The sequence below is a fragment of the Hermetia illucens genome, chromosome 3 (genome assembly GCF_905115235.1).
Source record: "Hermetia illucens chromosome 3, iHerIll2.2.curated.20191125, whole genome shotgun sequence".
Taxonomy (NCBI): Eukaryota; Metazoa; Arthropoda; class Insecta; order Diptera; family Stratiomyidae; genus Hermetia; species Hermetia illucens.
Genome location: NC_051851.1, coordinates 175,098,209 through 175,121,893, shown reverse-complemented (window position 1 = coordinate 175,121,893; position 23,685 = coordinate 175,098,209). Strand labels below are relative to the sequence as shown.

The following is a 23,685-nucleotide window of genomic DNA, read 5'->3' as shown; positions in this document are numbered from 1 at the left end:
TGGCCATTCAAAGTGGGGTTCCTTTTACATCAGCATGGCCAACTTGAATTTTCAAACCTATCCCAATGAGGAGGACATAATGGGGAGGATAGGTAGAGGAAAGAAAGGTTCTCTTCTTCTAACCCCGTTAAAGGACAGCCGCGGTCATAATCCCTTTAAAAGATAGGGTTTAATTTTGAATTCCCTCTGTCTAATGGGGGGTATTTTGTTATCATCAGTTGAGTCTGCTTACCATACCCCCGGAGAGTAAGAGTGTAAAGAGGATATATAGAAGGAAAAAAAATGTCCCCCCTTTCCACTTCTGTCAAAATTATGGCACTCCGAAAGGAGCTATTTTCAAATCATAAATAAGGTCGAGTAATTATCGTCCCAATGTGGAAGGGGGGCTACAGAGGGGGTCACCCCCACCATTCTACCCCTCCCGATAACAATACAGAGAGATGCGATAGCATTTTAATGGCATGTTACTCGTTCCGTTTCCAACTAATGTTTGAACAAATTTCACTAAGTGTATGGGAATTACAATTGCACAACGCAACGTTGCGCATCGCTCCGTTGCCCAATTTGTTTGACAGTGTATGAGCCCTATTAGACTGGATACCGTAAAAAGATCGTTGGAAAAACCATTCACTGGACCTCATCGCGTCCTCCATCGCATTTCGCCCGTACTGTTCAAGGTGGATCTTAACGGGCGGCAGGTAAATGCTTCCGCCAAAAGGCTGACACCAGCCTTCCTGGTATACAACCTGCACAACCCGATGTCGCAGAACACTTGACCCAGCACCAGTTACCTGCTATCTTGAGTCCATTCAACCGCCTGGCGTCGTTATTGCATACTTTACTACAAATCCATATGATTTTTAGTTATCCCTAGCCTGCCAGTAGTTGGCAGCTATAGCACCATTAGTTTGTGGGACAGAGCATTTTTGAATGAAGCAACTTTTGTTAGTTTGAAAAAATGGATAAAAAATGTGTTAATAAAGCATTGCTTTTGACGAAAAAAAAAATACTGTTGAAGCCAAGTGTTGGCTTGACAAACATTCGGATTTTGCACCAGGAAAATCAGCCGTTAAGAAGTAATTTGCTAAGTTTAAACCAGGCGAAATGAGCATTGAGGATGATGCGCGCAGTGGATCCGCAAAGTTAAGTTGATCGAAATAGCTGAGGCTCGAAAGATATTAATAAAGGAACGTGTTGGACAAATCGTGCATAAATGTTTCGGTATGCGAAAGCACTGTTCAAAGTGGATGCCGCGCGAGCTCACAATCGACCAAAAATAATAAGTTGACGATTCTGAACAGTGTTTGAAGCTCTTCCTCCATAGAAAACCCGTATTGATGCATCGATATGTGACAAAGGACGAAACACGGCTCCATTATTTCGCACCAGAATCAAAACGACCGTCATCTGAGTGAACTGCACGTGGTGTCGGCTGGCAAGGCTGCGACATCAGTATTTTAGGATGACATTGTATGATATTCATTGACTATCTTGAGATGGGGAAAACTATCAACAGCAACTACTACAAAGCGTTATTGGAGCGTTTGAAGGATGAAATCGCGGAAAACGGCGCCATTTGAAGAAAAAGAAAGTGTTATCTCATCAAGAAAATGCACCGTGTCACAAATCAATGAAAATGATGGCAAAATTGCATGAATTGAGATTCAAATTTCTTCCACATTCACCGTTTTCTCCAGATCTGACCCCCAGAGACTTTTTCCTGTTCTCAGACCTGAAGAGAATGCTCGCTGGAAAGAAGTTTAGCGTCGATGAAGAGGTAATCGCCGAAACTATAAAAATGATATCAAAAATTGTTTGACCGCTATAATCGTTGCATCGCCTTCGAAGGCAACTATATTAAATAATAAAATCAAATCTTATTAAAAAAAAATTTTCTATACTAGCCTATGAACTTTTCAGCCCAGCGGGTAAGATGTAGGAATGCGTTTCGAAAAAATCAACTACCAAAGTTCAAACAACCTTGGAAATCGAAAATTGACCTTCAATCATTGTGTCAGAGAGGTAAATTAATATTAACGAAAAATCAATGCAACCTTTGCAACCTAAACATCGCAACAATTAAGTTATCTTCAATATTGAATTAATCAGGCGGGACTCCTATGAACATGCCTTCTCCCCCTAAAATTAACAAAAAATTATATCATCGACTACGCGTTTGGGGTTCCATATTATACAGGGTGCGGCAGCATAACTTCCTTTTTTCAAAACTCAATAAAAACTATTGTATGCATCGGAAAATATTTTTTATTTTTTATAATGTAGGTACATGTCTAAAGTTTTTATTTACATTGTTTTGAAGATCAAATCTGTTAGGTGACGTCCCCCATTCTCCATACATTGCGTAAACCGATTTCTGGCGTTTGTCATGACTCTTGTTAGCATAGCAAGTGTTATGTTGGCAATTTCTTCTTGGATGTTGGTCTTCAAATCTTGTAGGGTTCTTGGACGGTTCACATAAACACGGGATTTCAAAAAACCCCATAGAAAAAAATCACAAGGGGACAGATCGGGAGAGCGTGCCGGCCATTCCAAATCGCCTCTAATTGAGATAAGGCGCTCTGGAAAGTGTTCCATCAAAACAGCCATCGATGCTTTTGAAGTGTGTGCTGTTGCACCGTCTTGTTGGAACCAAATGTCCCCCAAATCCAAATTTTCTAGCCGTGGGAAAAAAAATTCTGTAGCATGTTTACATACCGGTCCGAATTCACTGTCACTGTAACCTCATTTTCCTCAAAAAACCAGGGACCAATAATTCTAGCTGAGGAAATTGCACACCACACTGTGACTTTGGGTGAATGCAAAGGCTTTTGATGCAATTCTCAAGGGTTGGTGTCAGCCCAGTAGCGCATGTTTTGTTTGTTAACCGACCCACACAAATGAAAATGGGCTTCATCGCTAAAAAAAAACAATAGCACCCTCGGGAACGACATCAAGAAGAAGCTCACACGCGTTCATCCGAGAATTGAAGGCACGTTCTGAAAGTTCCTGCACTATCGCCATCTTATAGGGATGAAAATGAAGATCATCACGAAAAATTCTTCTCACAGAACGATCGGATAGTCCAAGGGCAGATGCGTGTTTGCGCGCAGAACGCCGTGGCGATCGCAACATTGACGCTCTCACTGCTTCAACGTTCTCAGGTGATCGAACGGGCCGAGGGACTCCAGTTCTTCCTTTTGTCGCACTTGCAGTTTGTCTGAATGTAGTGACCCATGTAACAATTGATTTGCGGTGTGGGACGGGAGCCAACGGGGCTAAATTAAAGCGATTCCGAAATGCACGCTGTGTTGCAATAACCGAACATCCGCTTAAAAAGTAAACCTCAACGGCAAAGGCACGCTCCTCACTATTCCAACGCATAATGGCGACTGAACAGTGTCGGGACCACTAGAGCTCCGCTATGACATCAACTAACTGAGTGGCGCGCATTTTAAAAAAGGAAGTTATGCTGCCGCATCCTGTATATACGCTGCAGTGGGCAAAAAGGGATATTAATTATATTAACGACAAATCAATTCAACCTTTGCATCTCAAACATCGTAACAAGTAAGTTATCTTCAATATTGATTATTACAGGCCTTCCCCCCTCTTCCCCTAAAATTAACAAAAAAATCATATTGACTATGTTACGTTTGGGGTTTCATATTATATAAAGCAATCAAACTTGCGAAAAATTGTTTGAGTCTGTAAATTGAAGAGTCCTTTCAATGCATATCAAATTGAAAGACTATCCTGAAATTAATAATACTCTGCAATCCTTTTTCACCTTGAAATCACCTGAATCACCGGCAACAAGGACAAAGGTTCAATGCAAATATCACTACTTGCTTCCGGACTCAGTTCATATTTCCCTTCACAACATCCACAGGCTCATACCTCATTCCTTCCATTAAAAAATCACCCCCAAACTACGACAATACGCACAAAGGACATTCCTCACGCAAGCGGTGGAAAAGCCCTCGATGAACACGCACTTGGACATTCCATCCGCACGGATTCTACCGTGCCAACGAACATGGAAAACCTCCGTATCCATGCCGTTGTCCTTCCACTCCTCCTTCCCAAGTTTTTCTTTTAAGGATAATTTATTGGCCCTCTCGGGCCTCCAAAAATTGCCGTAGCGCACGGTATTTCACGTGCTCATGGCGGGGTATTGGTTAAAGTTTTCAACTAGCAATAATCGCACCTCGGTTGAACCTCATTGGTTACGATATCGCCTCTGCGCAAAGCTGATGAGTCACAGCCAGCGTTCAGCTTATATAGCCCAAGAAACACGACATGGGTATGAATTATATCGAAGTGAAATTTTCATATGGAAATCCTATGAAGAGTTTTCCACTAGAAACCGGTATATTTTCAAGCGCACAGAGCAAACCCTAAGTACAGCGTATTTGCCATGGCAATAATTGTTTGTGGGGTGCATAATTGTATGCTCTTGATTCGATGCATGTTGCATTGGATGCAATTTTCACATGGCATGCAATAAAAAAAAAAATGTTAAAAGCGTTAAAGTGAAAAAGAGGCGATAAGAAGTTCTTTTCATAATTTAGCGGTAAATTTGTAAACGAACTAGAAAATTAGGCAATAAATGAAAGTTAGGATTATAGTAAAAGATAAGAAGTGTTTGAGGGAATTATGCAAATCTTTTTTTTTTTAAAAAACAACATTTCATCTTAATAAAAAATCTCGTTAATGAGATTATCCCCACATGTGGGAAGAAGAAGAGTCTACCATTTCAATATATCACAATGTAATGAAACGCCAAACAACTCACAATGGCCGTCGGATTTAAGTCATGTTTGTTACTTTATAAGATTGTTTTTCATTCATTTTTCCAATCTATATATTATTGTTACCTATTTCTTGAAAATAAAATGATTTTAAAAGCAAAAAACAAAACCAAATAACCAGTTGATGGTCTGATGTGCGTATTCATTTTCTGGAGCAAATATAAAATCCCTTCTTAATTATTATAAAATTAGTTTCTCTGAAGTAAGTAACTCCTGAGAAGAAACCCTCATTTAAACCACAAAACACTCACTTTTCAATATGGCGAAAAATCTGGGAGAATTATTGCAGCACTCAGAAAAGAAATATAAGGGCAAAATATGGTTGTGGAAGGGCAATTCTATGATATTAGGATAGCAGAGCGAAATTAAAAAAAAAATGTACACATATGAACCATATTTCGAAAAGTTATATCATTTTTAAACTTAAAACGCGTTTTTATCGAAAACACGTTTTTGAAAATTGGCGAGCAGTATAACTCGAAGTGTTTTCACCCGATCAACGTGAAAATTTAATTGTAACTTAGTCATTTGATTATATAATGGAGTAAACACGATTTAGCATTTAACAAAGAGAATTTCTTTTAATAATTTTTTTAAGTCAATTTTTTTTTGTCGAAAAACCGAATTTGTTTCTAAGCCCCGTCATTTTGCAAAAAAAGATTCTAAAATTGTATACGCGTATACTTCACTTGCTACACTTATGTAGTTCATGAAAAAAATTTTGGTAGGATTCTAGATCCACGAGAGTTCTACTGCTCGTCGCGTTTGTACAGTCCTACAGCCGCCATTTTGTAAAAAATTATTAGTAAATTTTTTTCTTACTCCTGAAAAGTTGCTTAATCCATTGATATATTACTTGCAGACTATAATTCAAACAGGTGCTCACAGAAAAATCTTGAAAACCTGTTAAGAGGCTATAGTTGCTGCTACAAAAGTTGGTCGTGAGTTTAAATTGTCGAAATCAACTATGCGTACAATTTCAAAATATAAGGAAAAAATGAAAAGGAACATCTGTTACTGTTACAAAGTTAAGTTGGAGTCGATCCTCCGTTCTTAAAAAAAATGGAACATCTACTATTAATTTCGGTAGGCAGCTGTAATTATGGCTAATGCTAAGTCTCTATTGGACGACGTTGACAAAATTCAAAAGGAATCCAATACCATCGAACTCAAAGCAAATATGTCGTTGAAAAATACAAACCAAATAATATGCTGGGAAATAGACTGAGCAATTTTAACCGGGGAAAGCTGACATTTTGCAGCAATATTTGAATAAAGTGGTTTCCTTCGATATCGTCTGCTGGGCACTAAAGCTCCGAGCTCCTCAAAAGTTACTCTATCTTTCGTTGCGACAGGGATTGCGCTGCGCTTGGGAAGACAACCGTAAGCCCCCTTTCCGTGTCGAAGCCATATTTTCCTCCTTTACCTTCGATTCACCATACGAGTCTTTCCGCCAAACGTATGCCCCTTTATCATATCGTGTGTATATTCTCCTTGTCTTAGCCCGCTTTCTCTATACGAGGATTTCTTCGATAGATTATGACAGATCCTAATCGTTTTGATCCCCTCCCTTTCTTTTATCTTCTGTGGTGACATTAATCTTCCCATGCTCTCCTGGCCTCCTCTTCACCCACCTTTCCCTTCCTTTATCCACATTTATGTACACCTGTGCGGCCCTCCAATTTAACCTTTCTAGAAACCACTTAGATCGCAGTCTTGACCTTGTCCTCTCTAACCTTCCTGTGTGTTGCCTTTCCCAATCCTCTCATGCCCCGTCTTACGTTGCCGCTAACACTCATCATCTTGCTTTCGAGTTCGATGTTTAGATATCATGACTCCACTTTCCTGTCGCGCTCAAGCCTACCAAGTTCAACTTTCGTAAAGCGAACGTCAAAAGTCCGAACTCAGGTCTAGCGGCAATCCACTAGATTTCCCTCTTCTCTCCATTAACGTGTGACCAAGCACTCAACATCTTCTAGACCATTTCACCACTGAAATCCGCAAAAAAACTTCTTCAAAAACACACCGCGAGGAAGAAGCTCCTGTCTTCTAGAACCTATCTAACTTAATTGAAATAATAAAACTTTGTTGTTTCTTTTTCGTTGATGTGGATATTTATTCTTGCAAATACCGATATTTCGGGAACCACTTGTTCCCTTCATCAGTGCTAACAAGCTTGAAACTCCACACTAACGAAAAAGAAACAACAAGTTTTATTATTTCAATTAATTAATCGTTGGAAACACCGCATAATTTCACTCAGACTATCTGACTTAGTTTTTTTTCAAAACTCTGCATTCCTCGGTCAAATCTTTAATACGTAAGTCCAGAAACGAATATTTGAACAGTGTTGAGGTCCCACCGCAACTCCCGCTGTCCTGCCCACCTATCCCCTCCGTCCATTTAATTCTCTGCCCCCTCAGCTAATAGGAATAGGCATTTGAATTTTGCGAAAGAACTGTAACTCCTGGACATGTGTAATTTTCACAGATAAGTAAAGATACAATTTTTTCATCTCGAATGGCATCGGTAATATGGAACATGTGTGTAGAAAGTAGCTACACAACTAAAATATAAAGAACGCAAGCAGAAAATTTGAAAAATGCTATCTAAGAAGAATGGAGTAAATTTTCCCAGTTGCATACAGAAAAATTATTGATGTCAATATCAAATTGACCAAAAAAAGTATTAAAATGCTGAGTTGTAACCTTTTGTTGTTAGTGTATGAATTCGTTCGAGTTATTAAACTTTGCTGAATTATATCTTTATTAACTCTATTCAATTTTTAAATAATCGTTTGAATATTCTAGCAAAATTATTTTACAACGGTAGGGCGAAAAGGAATCTCGGTTAGCCTGAGCAACGTTCGAAAATCAGCAGTTTTTACTGAGGAATCATCTTTTTGACCTTGTTCGCTTCTATGTTTACTATCACTCTGAACGGAGAAAGGATAGAAGGAATTTAGAAGTGTTTACCGGCGTTTACCTGTAAACATTTTGACAAAAATCCGAGCACAAGGTTTCCTCGGGAACACAGCCGACTACGCGCGGAATAGAAAGATTAAAAAGGACATCACATCAATAGAATGACCCGCACAGTCAACAGATATAAATCCATGAAACCGAGTATCATGCTGGCATGGTCCCATATGGGCCAATGCGCACGTCTGCCTCCAAGGCTGTTGTGCTCGGGTTTTGTTGTACTCAGGCCACATCTTGTTTTGCTCAGCATACATAGTGAATTTTCGTCATGTAGAATCAACTGTCACAATACACAGTAGGACGCAGACCGCGGAACGCTTGGTCAGTCCATCGGCTCGCTTATTTTCATCTATGTGCATGGGAACCTAGAGGGTGACTTTGAACGTGTCACCCAGAGAGTTCAACGCGTCTTTGCATTGCCCCACCAGTTTATCGTCAGTACCTCCGGTTGGAATAATCTAACGTATCCTGAAAGGCTGTACTACTTGACTATACTGTGTGTATTCCAGAATACACTTCCACTTTGACGTCGTAAATCATACCCTACACCGTCTGTAAAGAATACCATATCGTAACCCTACAATGTATTGCGGGTCTTTCAGTCTGCCCTCCTTAAAAAGTCTACAGTAGATTTCCATTTGAAGCTCAGCTTGCATATGGTGTAATTCGATGGAAATGCCCAGGATTCGCGCGGTACTTCATCCAAAATATTACTGGCCGTATCGCTTTTGCGAACTCACGGAGTCTGAGAGTAAAAGTTTTAGGCCCCTACGTCAGAAAATTACTTCAATGGAAGTATCGGAGAAAGGCAAACTTGGAAACGTTTGAAACTCTGTAATTTAATTCTTAGACTGACTTCACATAGTCAATTTTTCATCAGTTTAGCTTCAGTCAGGGTGACAAAATTATAGCAAACTGACCGTTGGTGGCAATGCATGATAGATTGATGAATCCGACCGATAATATTCAAATTGTTAAATAAAATCGATCAGTCTCCGATATTACTTTGGTGTGAGGGAAGAGCCACTATTATTGATTAAACGAAAAAGAAGTGGCGATGTAGTCATAAGGGTAGGAATCGCATTCGATGGGAAAACAAATATCATGTTTATCAAATGATTCCGTGATCAAAAAGGCAATGTTCTTATATAGTTTGTACAAATAATAAACCGATAGCAACGAGATAGCACTAAGTCAAACACAAACATCCACGAGGAACCGGGATTCGATCCCGGGACAACAAGATCGAAAGGCGGATGATTAACCAACTCACCTCGCATCGTCAGACAGAAGAAAGGACGAGAATAACAAAATTGCATAAGAAAAGCTTTTTTATAGAAAAAACTGCATAGCAAGTTTCAAACAAGTCGGAATTCCGGAAGCTGGTGCTTCAGATATAGAGGTTTTGTGTTCATTTTATGTGAGTAACTCTCTATGGACGTTTTCCCATTCATACATACATACAAGAGTGCAACATATTCCATCATATATTTCCAAACAAAATATGCATATATACATTCATATTAAAGACATAAATATTGTGCGGAAAATTGATCTAACGCACTTTACTCTGTGCACGAAAGCATTCATACGTATACAGACGTTCATCTTATTCAACACTACCTGCAAATTTCATTAGCATATACACACACATGACTGTGTCCAATAATTGATACAGATATTCAAATAACTGAAAAAAAACCCAAAAAAGAAAAGCGAAAGTATCTCCATGAACCCAGCCTTTCATATAAGCTCACTTTATACATATGATGATGACACGTCCTAGGATGCAATAAATTTACATGAAATGCAATAATTTGACTTCGAATAACTTTGTTAATAATAGTTCGATTGCGTTCGAATATTCCAGAATTGTCCTACATTATCAGCTACACTGTTGCCGAATTTTCTACTTCTAGGATCAACTTAAGGGGGGTTTTCGGGTAAATTTCTAAAACATGTCAATATAATTTTACTAACTTTATTTGTGCAGATGCCTTCTGAGGCCTAGATTTTCCATAGATGCGTCACTGTCATTTTTTTTCAAGTTGGATAGGTTCTGAGACCGATACCTGTTTACACTTTTTGGGGCACACATTTTGAACCCTCACTCCTCTATGTTTCATCTAATATCAGAAAAAGTTTCGGAAAGCATTAATCGAGCGCTTTCATTTGATACCCTACATGATATACTGTGAAAAATGTTTCGCACGTATGGGAAGCCCCCCTTCAAACCCAGCACAAAATGGTGCCAATCGCTGCATATAAAGGGGCACACAGACCACGTGTTCTCATAAAATTTCGAGACGATCGATTCGGAGAGTCACTGTTGTGAATGGAGTATAGTTATTAATCAATTTTTAAACATGAATTAGGAAAAAATTCCATTTTAACTATTTCTGTTGTTGTATTATCTCATATGCAATATTGCGCTAACAAAATAAAGTTTTGGAAAGTTCCCCAGCCAAAGAAAAGAATTTTTTTTACCCTATTTTGTATTTAATTGGAAATTCATTAAGTGATCTATCTAGAGGAGGCACATTACCGTCTAATCTACAATAGTGCACTAAAAAGACGATTGCCTGTAATTACAACTCAACATCTAAGTCATATGAATAAATACCAAACAACGATCACATACTTTGGCGAATTTTTTTTTTCTATGATAGATTTTTGCGTTGCCTTCGTTGTTTCAAAGATTTTCATTTATTTTTCGGTGTAGAAGATTCATAAGTTTCTCATAGGTTTCATGTAATTATTGTGAGATATTTTAGGCCCTCATGATTTCGGATCGACCTTGGGCTATTTTTTGGGAGTGGCATATCTTGATCTTCACTGCGGATCCATGTTATTCATCAACATTTTCAAGAAGCTAAGCATAATTTCATTAATTTACCTTCTCCATGTCAGTAATTATTTAATTAATTTACATGGATAATGCATTCTTTGCACATTAACATCATATGCACATGACCTATATGATCGCACTGTTTCCAAGTTCCCTTAGTATTCCCCATTAATTCCACTAAAATGCAACCTCAACAATTTTCCCCAACACTAAATAAATCTCAGATTACAAACGAAATCTGAATACGAACTACGACAAAACCGTCCACAGAAAGCATCGATACTTTGTTCGCTTTCGCCGCCTACTGATCAGGCCTCTTTTCAAACGGTATACCATGTGGTTCCATGGTGTAATGGTTAGCACATAGGACTTTGAATCCTGAGATCCGAGTTCAATTCTCGGTGGAACCTGCCTAGCGCAAAACTTTTTTGAAAATTTCAAATAAATTTTTAGAAAAAAGATGAAATTGGAATTATAGGAATTCGTAAAATTGTGGATACAATGTGCATAAATCTATTTTTGTAATCAGCATTAAAATGCACACAAGATTAGATTAGATTTGGGTTATTGGCAATTGGGAGACAGCGGAACTGGATTTAGTTTTGGCGTGGGTTGAAAATCGTGATCCGTGATAATGAATGATGAATACTTTCTGATTCACGTGCACATACTTTGTTTTTGTGCATGTCTAGTGATAAATGGATATGAGAAATCACTTGCTAAGCGTTTCATAAACTTATTTAAATATTTAACCGGAAAGCTGTCTAGATATTTCATAAATTCCTCGAAAAAAGAGCGAAAGAATAAACTATTTTCGCATTGTCGCTTTCTATTCAATGTTGTTTTTCACATGATTGCTTAAAGCCGGGACTATAATGGTCATATCATAACATCAAAATTTTAACGAACGTAAATTAGAGATCTGTCAAAACTCATTCTCGCCCATAATCGCATTGATTCTTTTGAATACTACGAGCGGATGTTTCGAACATCTCACTTCTCACCTGCTTACACTGTTTCTTTAACATCTGTTTGACATTTCCTATGCTGAATTCGGTTGTTACCGAATTTTCTGTGTTTAACGGAAGCTTAACGAAACTCTCGGAGGGGAACATTTCATGACGAACGTCCAATATAAACAGTCACATTTAATTCTCATCAAAGGATTTCAGGTACGTTGCCACATTGCTGACTATAGTTCCGGCTTAACTTCTCAGCTAATCGCTAAAAAACAGCAGCCTTCTTACGATTATATTGTAGCTTCGAAAATATGTGATAACAACCATCCGGATAAAATTTTTATCCCTTGCTCGATAGTCTTGTTCCTTTCTTTTATTAATTTTCATTTCACTCTATACATAGTATAGCCATAAGTTCTGTCAATCAAACAAATCTTTAATTCCCACGAAGTAATAAATCAAATAATTCAAAAAGTACACCATTCGAAGACAAACATAGAGTTTTCAAACGAAAAAAAAAATATTCATAATGGCCGCCGCTAACAGCTATACAGGCCCGGAATGTGTGACCATGCATCGACCGCATCACGGCATTTATCGAGCTACACGCACGATGCTGGCCTTCAAACTCTCCAAATCGGTGTAAGTTCGATTGCAGGCAGTCTCCTCTCTCTAGCCCAAAGGCTGTAGTCCAGAGGATTTAAATCTGAGCTGCTTGAGGCCCATTCATCCACGATTATGAAGTCAGAAACATACGCCGCTAACCACTGCTGAATTATCTTGGCTTTGTAAGCGGGGGCCGAGTCCTGTTCGAAGCACCACGGCTCCAGCGAATAGAAATTCACTCATTGGCTGGACTACATCCTCTAACAACTTTTCGTACACGCTCGCATTGGTTTTGACGCCGGCCTCGCAGAATATTCATTTCAATTACTCCGTGATATGAGAGGCTCCACCATACCATGACGGAAGTCAGATGGATGGACGGCATTGGACTCGCGGATCATTTTCTTTGACTTCATAACAATTATGAGCATACGAGGTTAGACAATTAAGTAATGAAACTGATTTTATTGCCGCGCTTGGGGTAAACCTGAAACCTTCAAATTCCCTTCCCCGGCATCCTTCTCCTCTCCATTGATATATTCATTCGCCTGCTGTGTCGTCTTGAGTAAACGTGTGTTGGTGCTGCTCGTCACGAAAATGGAGAAACGAAATCTAGCACAACGCGCCGCGATAAAATTTTGCGCCAGATTGAGCGAAACAGCTTCGGAAGCGTTCGCTAAAATTGTAAAAGTGCATGGTGATCTGGTGCTCTTAGTCGTGCCCAGGTGTTTTGATGGCATAAAGAGTTTAAGGAGGGGTGTGAAAGCGTGGAAGACGAGACGCGGGGTGGGAGACCAGTCGAGGTGCGGACTGACGCGAATGCGCGCCCTAATCCGTGAAGATCGACGTGTAGCAGTTCGAATGTTGGCCTCGGAATTGGGTATGAACCGTGAAGCAGTTAGACAAATTTTAACAGGCGATTTCGCGATGAAAAAGTTGTGCACGAATATGGTTCCACAGAAACTTTCTGAGGAGCAAAAGCAGCATCGAATGACCGTCGCAGAAGACTGTTTGGAACAAGTTGAAAACGATTCCACGCTGCTTGATCGAATTATTACAGTCGATGAGAGCTGGTTTTTCCAATACGACCCGGAAACCAAACGCCAAACCTCATAATGCTTGCCTCCGCACGCCCCCCGCTTGAAAAAAGCTCGCATGAGCATGTCGAAGGTGAAAACGATGATTATTACCTTTTTTGATAGCCGTGGAATCGTTCACAAAGAATTTGTTCCACCGGGCAAACCGTAAACCAAGTCGACTATCGCTAAGTGCTCGAAAGATTGGAAAACGAGTGAACAGAGTGCGCCCAGACATCGCTCGTAACTGGATCCTTCATCACGACTACGCGCTGTGCCACACCGCCCTCAGCGTGTCCCAATATTTACCCTCTAAAGGGATTGCCGTGTTGCAATAGCCGCCTTATTCACCCTGTGACTTTTTTTGCTCCCTAGAACAAAATCGGTGATCAAAGGAACTCATTTTGAGTGAATTACCGACATCCAAACGGTCGTGACGAGGGTACTTGCGGACATCCCATTCGAAGCGTTCCAGAAATGTTACGAAGAGTGAAAAACGCACTGGAATCGTTGTATAGCTACCCAAGAGGACTACTTTGAAGGGGGATGGCGGAGTTGTAGAATAATTTTTAAATGTACGGTTTTTAAGGAATCAGTCTCATTACTTAATTGTCTAACCTCGTATACTCGATCATTTTGTCAGATGAATTTTTCAACGATGGTCAACATTTTTTCATCAGAAAATAGAATTTTGCGATATTTTTTACCGGAAAATCGTTGCAGAAGAGCAACACCAAGAACACCAAGTTCGCCGTATTTCCTTCAGTTTTGGCTTTAACGTGACTAAAATACCGAGGCCAAGATCTTCTCGTAAAATAGGGCTCATATGAGTTAAAACGAACACACTCACGCACAACATGCATGACATTCGGGCGATGTATAGAGCGGGAGCCGAAATATCGGTATTTGCAAGAATAAAATACCTACACCAACGGAAACGAAACAACAAGTTTTCATTACTTCCATTAATTAATCGTTGGAAACACCGCATAATTTCACTCTGAAACTATAAATCTTTTTTGGCGTATTCCCACATTGATGCAACGCAATAATCGCGATTTTTTTTTCTTAATTACCGAGCTTTATCGTGTTGTCGTTCACGCGCTACTGACCTTCGGAACCTGAAAGTCTGACGGAAGTGGGGTATGGTTATATACACTCCGTGCGCAATATTAGCAGTTTCGGCGGCCTAACATTTCTCGCTATACCACAATACGATACTGGAAGCCGGATGTTGGTTGGGGCATGATCCGAGCCCTAAGCATAACATAACCATTCTGATCGACATGCAAGCGGTCATTAAGGCCTTGTACTCAACGTCGACATCTTCCAGACTGATGGGACAGTGCAAAAACGCGCTGAACAGTCTTGGTGACACGCTTAAGGTCACCTTCCTCGGGGTTCCCCGTCATAGGAACATAGAGGGGATCGAGCGGGTTGATGGATTGACCAGGCGAGACTCTGCTCTTGGCAGTCCTCCGACGGATACAGTCGGTTACTGCTGGCGACTGCCAAGGGCTGAATCTACTCGCACTACTTAGCAGCGGCGGACCTCAGATGGCGAAGGCTCACCATCTGTGACAAGTTAAGCATTGCCAAAGCTGCCAAGAAGAGGAGGAAACCCTCAGGCATTTCCTTTGCAATTGGTCACCTCTAGCTAGAGTCAAGCTATGGACACTGGGTAAACCATTCTTTGGGGACCTCAGAAAGATTTTTAGCTGCAGGGTGGGAGAGCTGCTTTCCTTCGTGAATGCTACGAACTAACTATGAAGATCTGAGCCGACTGAACTGTGCCTCCCTGTTCTCATAACCGCAGTCATGGTCTTAGAAATTCCTAGCATCAAAACGGCGGATTACAGCGCTAATTGAGCCACTGATACCTACCTACCTACCTGCACAGCATGTCGAACTGTTTGAGTGTTTATTGTCATTATTGTGTTAACTCCCCTTGAAATTCACACCACATAAGGGGACATCTCCATAATTAATGATCGAGAAATGCCACGATTTGGGAAGAGATGGAGATCAGAGAAGAGAGATTACATGTGGATGTCATCCGTCGTGAATCTTCTATGATCGTTCGCGGCACACAGATAATGACTTTTCAGAAATTGCCATATTCTTCCATTAAACATTCCAGATTCACGTGGAAAATTATATGAATGCCGTGAGAGGGACTAAGGTGTCTAAAAGGCCTGTACATATATGCCCAATCCTGGCAAGCGCAGAGGTATGCACGTCACTTTTCTTTAGGTTTCTGTGATAGCTACGCCCTTATGATTGACCATAGACAGTACGGATAGTAGTTCTAGCCCTCTCCAAGTTGAACGTACGTTGCAGTAAATTAGAAAAAAGTTTGCCCCAGAGCACACGTTGTGATTGCAATTTGTGTTAGAAACAGTAGAGAATATCAGTTTTTTTTTCTCGTTGTCCCCAATTTCCGTCTAAAATAATTATTTCCCTATATTTCTGTAAAATTTTGAAGAAAATAAGAGGATTAGCTCCTAAAACTAGACAGCCATTTTCCCGATTTACGAGAATCTGCAGAAGAATCGACGGAAAATCAAGGTATACAAGGTGGGGAAACCGACAAAAAGAAGGGTGGCGAGAAAAAGAGCTCAATTTACTACTGTAGCGTACACTTGCATTGTTCAAAAATAAACAGAAGAAAAAATAGTCTGTCTCGTTCAGTAGCAAAGTCACACATCACAAGCTTGGTCTGAGTGGAATCGAGAGGCTTTCAAATCATCATCTATGTTTCGGCTGAATTGTTGGTCGTTTGTCGTAGCTAGTGATTTGGCGTCAGTGTGAATTTTTTCACGATTGGTGCAACCCCACGTCGATCGCAGAAGTTCTCGTTCCGAAAGCGTGATCGTAGCGCAGGTCTCTGTTGCAACTACTCATCATCGATTTCGAGAAGGCTTTCGACAAGGTCGACAGGGAAAGTGTCTGCGAGTGGCCTCTATAGGAAGAGCAATATGAAAAAACTAATAAATATTATTAGAGCGACATACAATAGCGCAAAATGTTACGTACTGCATGGAGATCTCAGAGGAATTTGAGGTCTAAAGCAGAGAAACACCAGGGTTCCATCTTTTCATCGATATTACTTCCTCTTGTTTTCGGTGACGTTTCTCGTGTTGCCTTACCCGGAGGACGTGGAGGATTTCAATGGGCCATAACATCTTTCTTAAAATACCTTGACTATGTGCTCACATCTGCTTGTTCTCTGACCGATTCATGGATATTCCGAGGATAAACACCACCAAAACCAAAGTTCTTTTTCTGAAGATTCATTCCACTCTTCATATCTGCATTAACGGACAGAACATCGAAGGCGTTGATCAATTTTTATATCTCGGAATCGTCGTTTCTGTCGACGGCGGCACCGAACTTGATATCGCTCGACGCATTAGTAATACTAGATCCTTTTTTGCTGCTTTGTCCTTTGTGATTATCTTGACAATAACATCAAGTTGAGACTAGTTTCCGCTAATATTTTTTCTGTGTTGCTATATGAGAGTAGCACATGAAAGGTAACCTCAACCGTTACTAAAAAGCTCCAAGCAGTCATCGCTCCAGAAGTCATCGAGGTATTCTGGCCTGATACAATATCGAACGAAAGACTTCGTTACACAGGCAAATCACCCGTAGAGGTGTTGCCGAGACGGCGCAAGTGACATTGGATAGATAACATATTAAAGGACAAGTTCATTGCTGGTTATGCCGTGCAGTGGAATCCACTATCCCAAGATTACCGACTGGTGGTTCGCCCGCGGAAGCACATGACGCCAAATATTGGAAGAGTGCAAGTGCCTCGAGAAGCCCTGGAGGGAGCTGAAATACATTTCCGCAAACCGTGGATGACGGCGGGTAGGCGTGGTTGACACGCTATGCCCCATTCAAAGGTGAATGGCAACCATATATATATCATGTATTATTTTGCTGATTCAACACAACATCCACGCTGTTTTCTTTGCTAGTTGGCCAGCTTTCAGAACCATAAAGAGAACCAGGACATCATTGCAGTATATTTTGGATATAAGATGTTCGTTAACTCGTCCATCGCAATTAACACACTAGTCGGAAGCCTCTCTTTTCGAAGCAAACTCTGTGCGAGAATCAACTAAATTCAATTTCCGCAAAACTAACCTCGGTACTCTCAATTTAACTTGCGATCAAGCTCTGAGTAATTTTTACAGCATTCTTACTGATATTCTCTTCTGTAACGTCTCCTCTTCTCTCACATGTCTGCGCTCTTATCAAACTTGGTTCACCACAGAAATCCATTGTTACATGCGGCTGAAAGACGCAAGAAGTTTCAGCCTTCCAAGAATTTCCATGACAACGCTCATTTCAGGGTTATGCGTGAAATTAGATTAAAATAGCTTCGCCTGAGCTCGGGGTGATTTCAAGCTGTTTTGGCTCCACACTCGTAATTCCGGTAAACCATTCAATTCTTCCCCACTTACTTTTTACCTCATCCGCCGTTCGACATCTCTTGGTAGATATATTCTATCAATTCTGAGTTTCTTTCAAAACCTAGGTTAAATTTTCAACGACAAGTTTCGTTTCAGTTCTCGCTTCATCGACATCAACCGTGCTTCCAAAATGTCTCGATTTTATCCTGCATTCCTCCTTCGACTTTACCTCGTTAATTAGTTTCAACTATGCCGTCCGAAACATTCTTGTCTATTGCTCTGCAATTTGGGCTCCTTCTGGCAACTGTGACTGCCTCCCTCTTGGAACCGTACAACACAAATTCACTATTCTTCTTTTTTAGACTTTGCCCCGTTCACAAGCGGGATCGGTTCGCCATAATTGGTTGCGCTATTTTGTTCTGTCATTTGCCTGATCTGGAGGCAGTTGCGATTCTTTCAAATCCCCATCCAGCGTATCAAGCTACCGTTGTTTCGGCTGGCCATTGGTCGTCTCTCATCAACTTCGATGTTCAGAACAATCTTGGCAAATCAATACTCGTTAGCGCAAATTACGTGACCATACCATCGATAACGCCCTTCTCGCATCTTTTCCACGACCGGTGCAACCCCATATCGATCGGGGATTTGTGATGTGATTATGGTGCGTTACGCCACTCGTCCAATACACCATCTTCGTCTTCATTACCGCGAATGCCGTATGTGATGAAGAAGTGTTCCGCCACGCGTCTAACGCAAAACTTTCGTCATTACGCCAGACGCTATTCATTGTCTTTTATAGTCGACCAACACTCAGAGCTATAGCGGCATGGCGGACAACGGCACTTCACTCAGGTTGCGCTAATGTGCGAAGTAATTTCATTTAGCAGCTCTCCATTGCACGGGCATTGACCCGAGATATTTAAAACGCAAATTCACCCGATTCTTCTTTTTTAAAAAAGATCTTTCCCCGTGTGGACTACCCTTCCCGACCCCACACTTTTAATCTCCCTTACTTTCAAAAACGCTGAACCTTTGTTGACATGTGTAAACTTTGTATTGGCTTGCTATTGCCTGGTACCTACTCGGATATTATCTTCCGCATTGCTCCCGGGAGCACAAGTAGCGGAGACGTTTTGAAGTTCACCGTGATACTTGACAGCTTTCACTCCCCAATCTCAAGGTTATGTCGGCTCTACTTCTTCTTCTTCAGCCTTTGTTCAATTCAGACAGGGGATGACTGGTCTTGATCTTTGCGCAATTTGGCTCTGTCAAAGGCCTGATCTAGATTCAGTTGAGAGGCTTTCAAATCACGATCCAGCATATCAAGCCATCATAGCTTAGGCCTGCTTTTTGGTCATTTCCCATCCACTTCGATGGTCAGATCAAGCGAGTGAATTCTCATTAGCGCAGATTACGTCACCATACAATCAAAGACGCCTCTCACGCATTTTTCCCACGATCGATGCAACCCTATATCGATCGGGAATATCTCCATTTGTGATGCGATCATGGTGCGTTACGCCACTCGCCCAACACAACGTCTTCGTCTCCATTACCGCGGGGCGCCGTTCATTATCTTTTATAGTCGGCCAACAATCAGAACGATAGAGGGATTGGATTTGAGACGTCCGTTGGTACGTGGATCACAAAAAACGCCAGTTCTGGGGAGCCACTTCATCCAGAATGCGCTAATGCGTGAAATAATTTCCTAACGCAGTTCCCCTTTGGTCAATAGCCTGGATCCGAGATATTCAAATTGCTCAGTTTTGGGCGAGTCACTGCTACTGATAATGATAGCGCCTGTTGCATTTGGTCAGCCCTAAAAGGCCCTAAAGCTATAGCGATTGATTAGAAGGGATTCGAACCCAGAAGGCAGCGCAGCATTGAATCCCAGGTTGAGGGCAGTGTCAAGTAGGCATGCAATTCCGTACGATTTGACTTTATATCGTGTGATTGTGCTATCCTAGTAGAGATATTCGGCTTCACACGCCAAGTCGGTCGTATTTTTTTCATTCTTTTTTAGTTTCCTCATCGTGGCGTCTACATATGTTTTATTATCGATCATATTTGGTTTGGTAATATTTTTCTACACCGGGATAAGTGAGGAAGGGAATAATTTATCGAAAACTTAATTGATTGCTTCACTATTTTCATGTTCATCTATTTTGTATTTTATTATTCACGAAAAAAGAAATGGAGTCAGATAATCAGAACTCAATAAAACGAGAATAAACAGACGTTTTGAATCATTCTGTAATGGTAATCACAACTAACAATGCCTCGAAAATTATCACGGTGAAACAATACACGACCTCAAAATTGATATCAAAAGTAGGGAATTGTAGTTGTAGTTTGTCAAGTGGCATTTCGAATTAAGATTTATGGCGCCTTAGGTGTGGAATAGATAAGGAATTCGTGAACTAACCGCAGAAAATTAAACATGCCGATAATGCTGGCGCTACAGGTCGCGCTATCAGCGTCGGGAGATTTCTGTACGTAAATTCAGCTTCTCACTTAGATGGAATGTATCAATCTCCAATCCAAAGATACAGGTTGAGGGTACGCCAACAGAAGTGAAAGAAATCCAAAGAGAAACTGTGCTAAATGTAGCTTCCACAGTATATAGAGGCACAAGGTGACAGGACCATGTAATTGGCAAAGTTTAATTGCTGAAAATATAGCCCCAAAGATCTAGAGATGTTCATTAATTTGTCTCTTAGTTTAATTCTTAGAGAATTAACTACCGCCTCTCAATTCTCATAATTTTCCAAATAAATTCTGTTTGTCAGGAATATACAAAGCTAAACAAATAAATCCATGAACCCACTTAAAACAAAGACCCTCACACCAAACCCGAATCATGCAGCACGTTTGATGTAAACACAATTGATACTCAGCTTTTAATAAACACATTTCAAGCGATAACGCTTACAATCTCGTTGCATCGTGAACTATCGACATAACAATTACTATTGCAGTCGATATACATTCAAAGAATTTATCGCCAGGTTTATTGAAACACGCGAAAGACTTAATAAAAATTGAATGCGAGCAGATTCCTTTGTTTCTGTTTTATCGGTACACAAATTTCGCATTGTATCTTTTCGATAGTCTTTTATGCAGGCAAGTAGCGAATGCGGGTAATAATGCTTGCATGATTGAAACATTTAATTTAATTACAAGTTAAGTAATCGAAATTCTACGGTTTTATTGGCATGATTCCAAGTTTCAGGTGTCAGGCGTTTCGATTAGCTTTTTGAACTGCTGTGGGAGTCATATTTTTCACCCTCGAGGCTGGATTTAGCCTCCTAAGCATGAATTTTGAATGAGCTCTAATTTTATATATTCTTATCAAGACTAAAAGAGGAACTATCTTATGTAAACTTACCGTTATTGCCTCTAATGAATACAGTTCAGCATCACAATGATCGCACAAGTAGATATCAAAAAGAGCCGGCTCAACCATTTGTTGTGTGTTATTGTTATTTTCACTTGTTTGAGATCTGGATTTTTGCAGCAACGTTTTACGATTTCTTTGTGGCTGATCATAAGACTAGAATGTTCGAAAAATAATCACATAAAGAACTATCTTTTCAAAAGAGTGAAAAAAAGCGTGAAAAATTAAAAAAAAAATAGCCTCCAAGAGCCGAGCGAGCATTTGCGAAATACAAAGATGGAGTGTGAAAACCGAAAAACAGATGAAAAATATCAAACAAAAACTAGAATTGATGAATTCAAAACCAAAATCGACAATTAATCGAAGAAAGGAGCATCGGAAAGGAATATTAACTTTGTAAATGTGTTTTTACCATATTTTCATTGCGGAATGTGACCAACAATTTGTTGCAGCGTCTATCGTACAATGACGTGGTCGAATTGTAATTATTCATGAAGCGTAATCGCGTCGGTTCATAGGCAGCAAGATCATAACAGAATCTTAGCAAAAAGATGCTCTTATGAAATTGATAACAAATCACGACTATCTCCTTCATTTTGTCCAACCAATTCTGAAACAAAAAAGAGAAACATATTAAATCCGTGTTTCATCTCATTCAAGAGAAAATGCATGACAGGACATTTTTCGATAAAATACTGAAAATTCAACTTACGCCTTCAAATTTTTTCGGTTTCACAAGTGGTATCGAGAACGGTACATCCTCAGGCCACCATTCTGGTTCGCTTATATCGCTGCGTCCTTGTATATTGATATTTCCTAGTGAACATTGAACCATAAAAGGAATGAATGTTTCTAGAGCCTTCTCTGATATTTTATCCAGTGATGTTGGATAACCGTTTGCAAATAAAAGTGGTAAATTTGAAACCATATTTTGTTGTTGCGCTTCGTCGGGTTCCTCCATTGTGGGGGTATAAGTTGATGGCCTTAGTTTTCGAATAGTTTAAAAAAGGTTATCCTGGAAGGGGAGAAAAATCGAACTGTGAATGAAGCTGAAAGATTTACAAGATAAGCTGTAGAAATACGGAGTTAGACAATTAAGTAATGAGACTGATTTTATTGCCGCGCTTGTGGTAAACCTGCAATCTTCAAATTCTCCGGCATCCTTCCCCTTTCGATTGGTATATGCACCATCCCTCTAGCTTGTTTAGTTGTGTTGGTGGTGTTCGTCACGAAAATGGAGAAACGAAATCTAGAACAACACGTCGCAATAAAATTCTGCGCTAGATTGAACGAAACAGCTTCGGAAACGTACGCTAAAATTGTACCAGGTGTACTCCTAATTAATTTTGTGTCATTTTTTTAGTTGTTGTCGGGTGCCTAAACGTAAAGCAAGTTTTTATTGCGCGTCAAATATTTCGGCGTACGTACCGAATTTCGAGCATATGCGCCATGCATTGCTTTTCATGTTCAATCAAGGAAAAAAAGTGTCCGAGAGCCACTGTGCACTTGTGGAAGTTTATGGCGATCGTGCATTAGCACTTCGAACATGTGAAACGTGCTTTCGACAATTCAAAAATGGAGATTTCGACGTGAACGACGCCGCACGCTCCGGCAAACGAAAATAGTTTGATGACGCCGAATTGCAAGCATTATTGGATGAAGACAGCCCGCAAACGCAACGACAGTTTGCAGATACGTTGGGAGTTCAACAGCAAGCAATTTGGAAACGTCTGCGAGCCATGGGAAAAATTCAGAAGTATGGAAAGTGGGTGCCGACTGAACTGACCGAGAGACGAATGGAGAACCGAAAAGTTACGTGTGAAATGCTGCTTCAACGGTACAAAAGAAAGTCTTTTCTACATCGAATTGTTACGGGCGACGAAAAGTGGATTGTCTTGAAGAACCCTAAACGCAACAAATCGTGGGTGAGTCCAGGTGAAGCATCGACATCGACGGCACGACCAAATCGTTGCGGTCGGAAGGTCATGCTGTATATGTGGTGGGACCAGACCGGTGTGATCTACTTTGAACTGCTGAAACCTACTGAAATTGTAAACACCGTTCGCTATAAACAATAAATGAAAGATTTAAACCGGGCGATTGCGGAGAATCGACCAAAATATCGAAAAAGACAGAAGAAGGTGATTTTCCTCCATGACAATGCACCACCGCGTAAGTCGAAAGTGGTTTGCTGGAAAAGCTCAAGTGGGAGGTGCTTGACCATGCGGCTTACTCACCAGACCTGGCCCCATAGGATTACCACCTCTTTGCCTCATTGGGCCACGGACTTTCTGAGAAGCACTTCGACTCCTCCGAACATTGCGGAAATGGCTCACTGGATGGTTCAACTCCAAAGACAGTCAATTCTACTGGCGTGGTATTCACAAATTACCAGAAAGGTGGGAGAAATGTGTAGAAAGCGATGGAAAATATTTCAAATAAAATAACTATTACAGTTCCCTTGGAATTATATGTTTTATTCACAAAAAAACCGGAAATTAATGAAGAGTACACCCGGTAAAAGTGCATGGTGATAGCGCTCTTAGTCGTGCCCAGGTGTTTCGATGGCATAAAGAGTTTCAGGAG

The 23,685-nt window shown here is 40.4% G+C and overlaps 1 protein-coding gene and 2 non-coding genes across 3 annotated transcripts in view; 1 reads left to right on the top strand and 2 right to left on the bottom strand.

The window, feature by feature from the left end:
• The window catches only part of LOC119651171, a 40,844-nt gene that overhangs the window by 6,685 nt on the left and 10,474 nt on the right, over positions 1 to 23,685 (bottom strand). Inside the window, exons 2-4 of the mRNA XM_038054589.1 lie at positions 21,812 to 22,114; positions 21,512 to 21,709; positions 21,091 to 21,255 (exon numbers count right to left, since the gene is read on the bottom strand). Coding sequence (XP_037910517.1) covers positions 21,091 to 21,255; positions 21,512 to 21,709; positions 21,812 to 22,060 — 612 coding nt within the window. The 5' untranslated portion in view covers positions 22,061 to 22,114. The remainder of the gene's footprint in view (positions 1 to 21,090; positions 21,256 to 21,511; positions 21,710 to 21,811; positions 22,115 to 23,685) is intronic.
• LOC119653282 lies at positions 4,113 to 4,252 on the bottom strand. The gene has a single exon (XR_005249678.1). It is a non-coding gene; the product is annotated as a U4 spliceosomal RNA (small nuclear RNA).
• On the top strand, positions 10,979 to 11,050 carry Trnaq-uug. Its single transcript has one exon. It is a non-coding gene; the product is annotated as a tRNA-Gln (tRNA).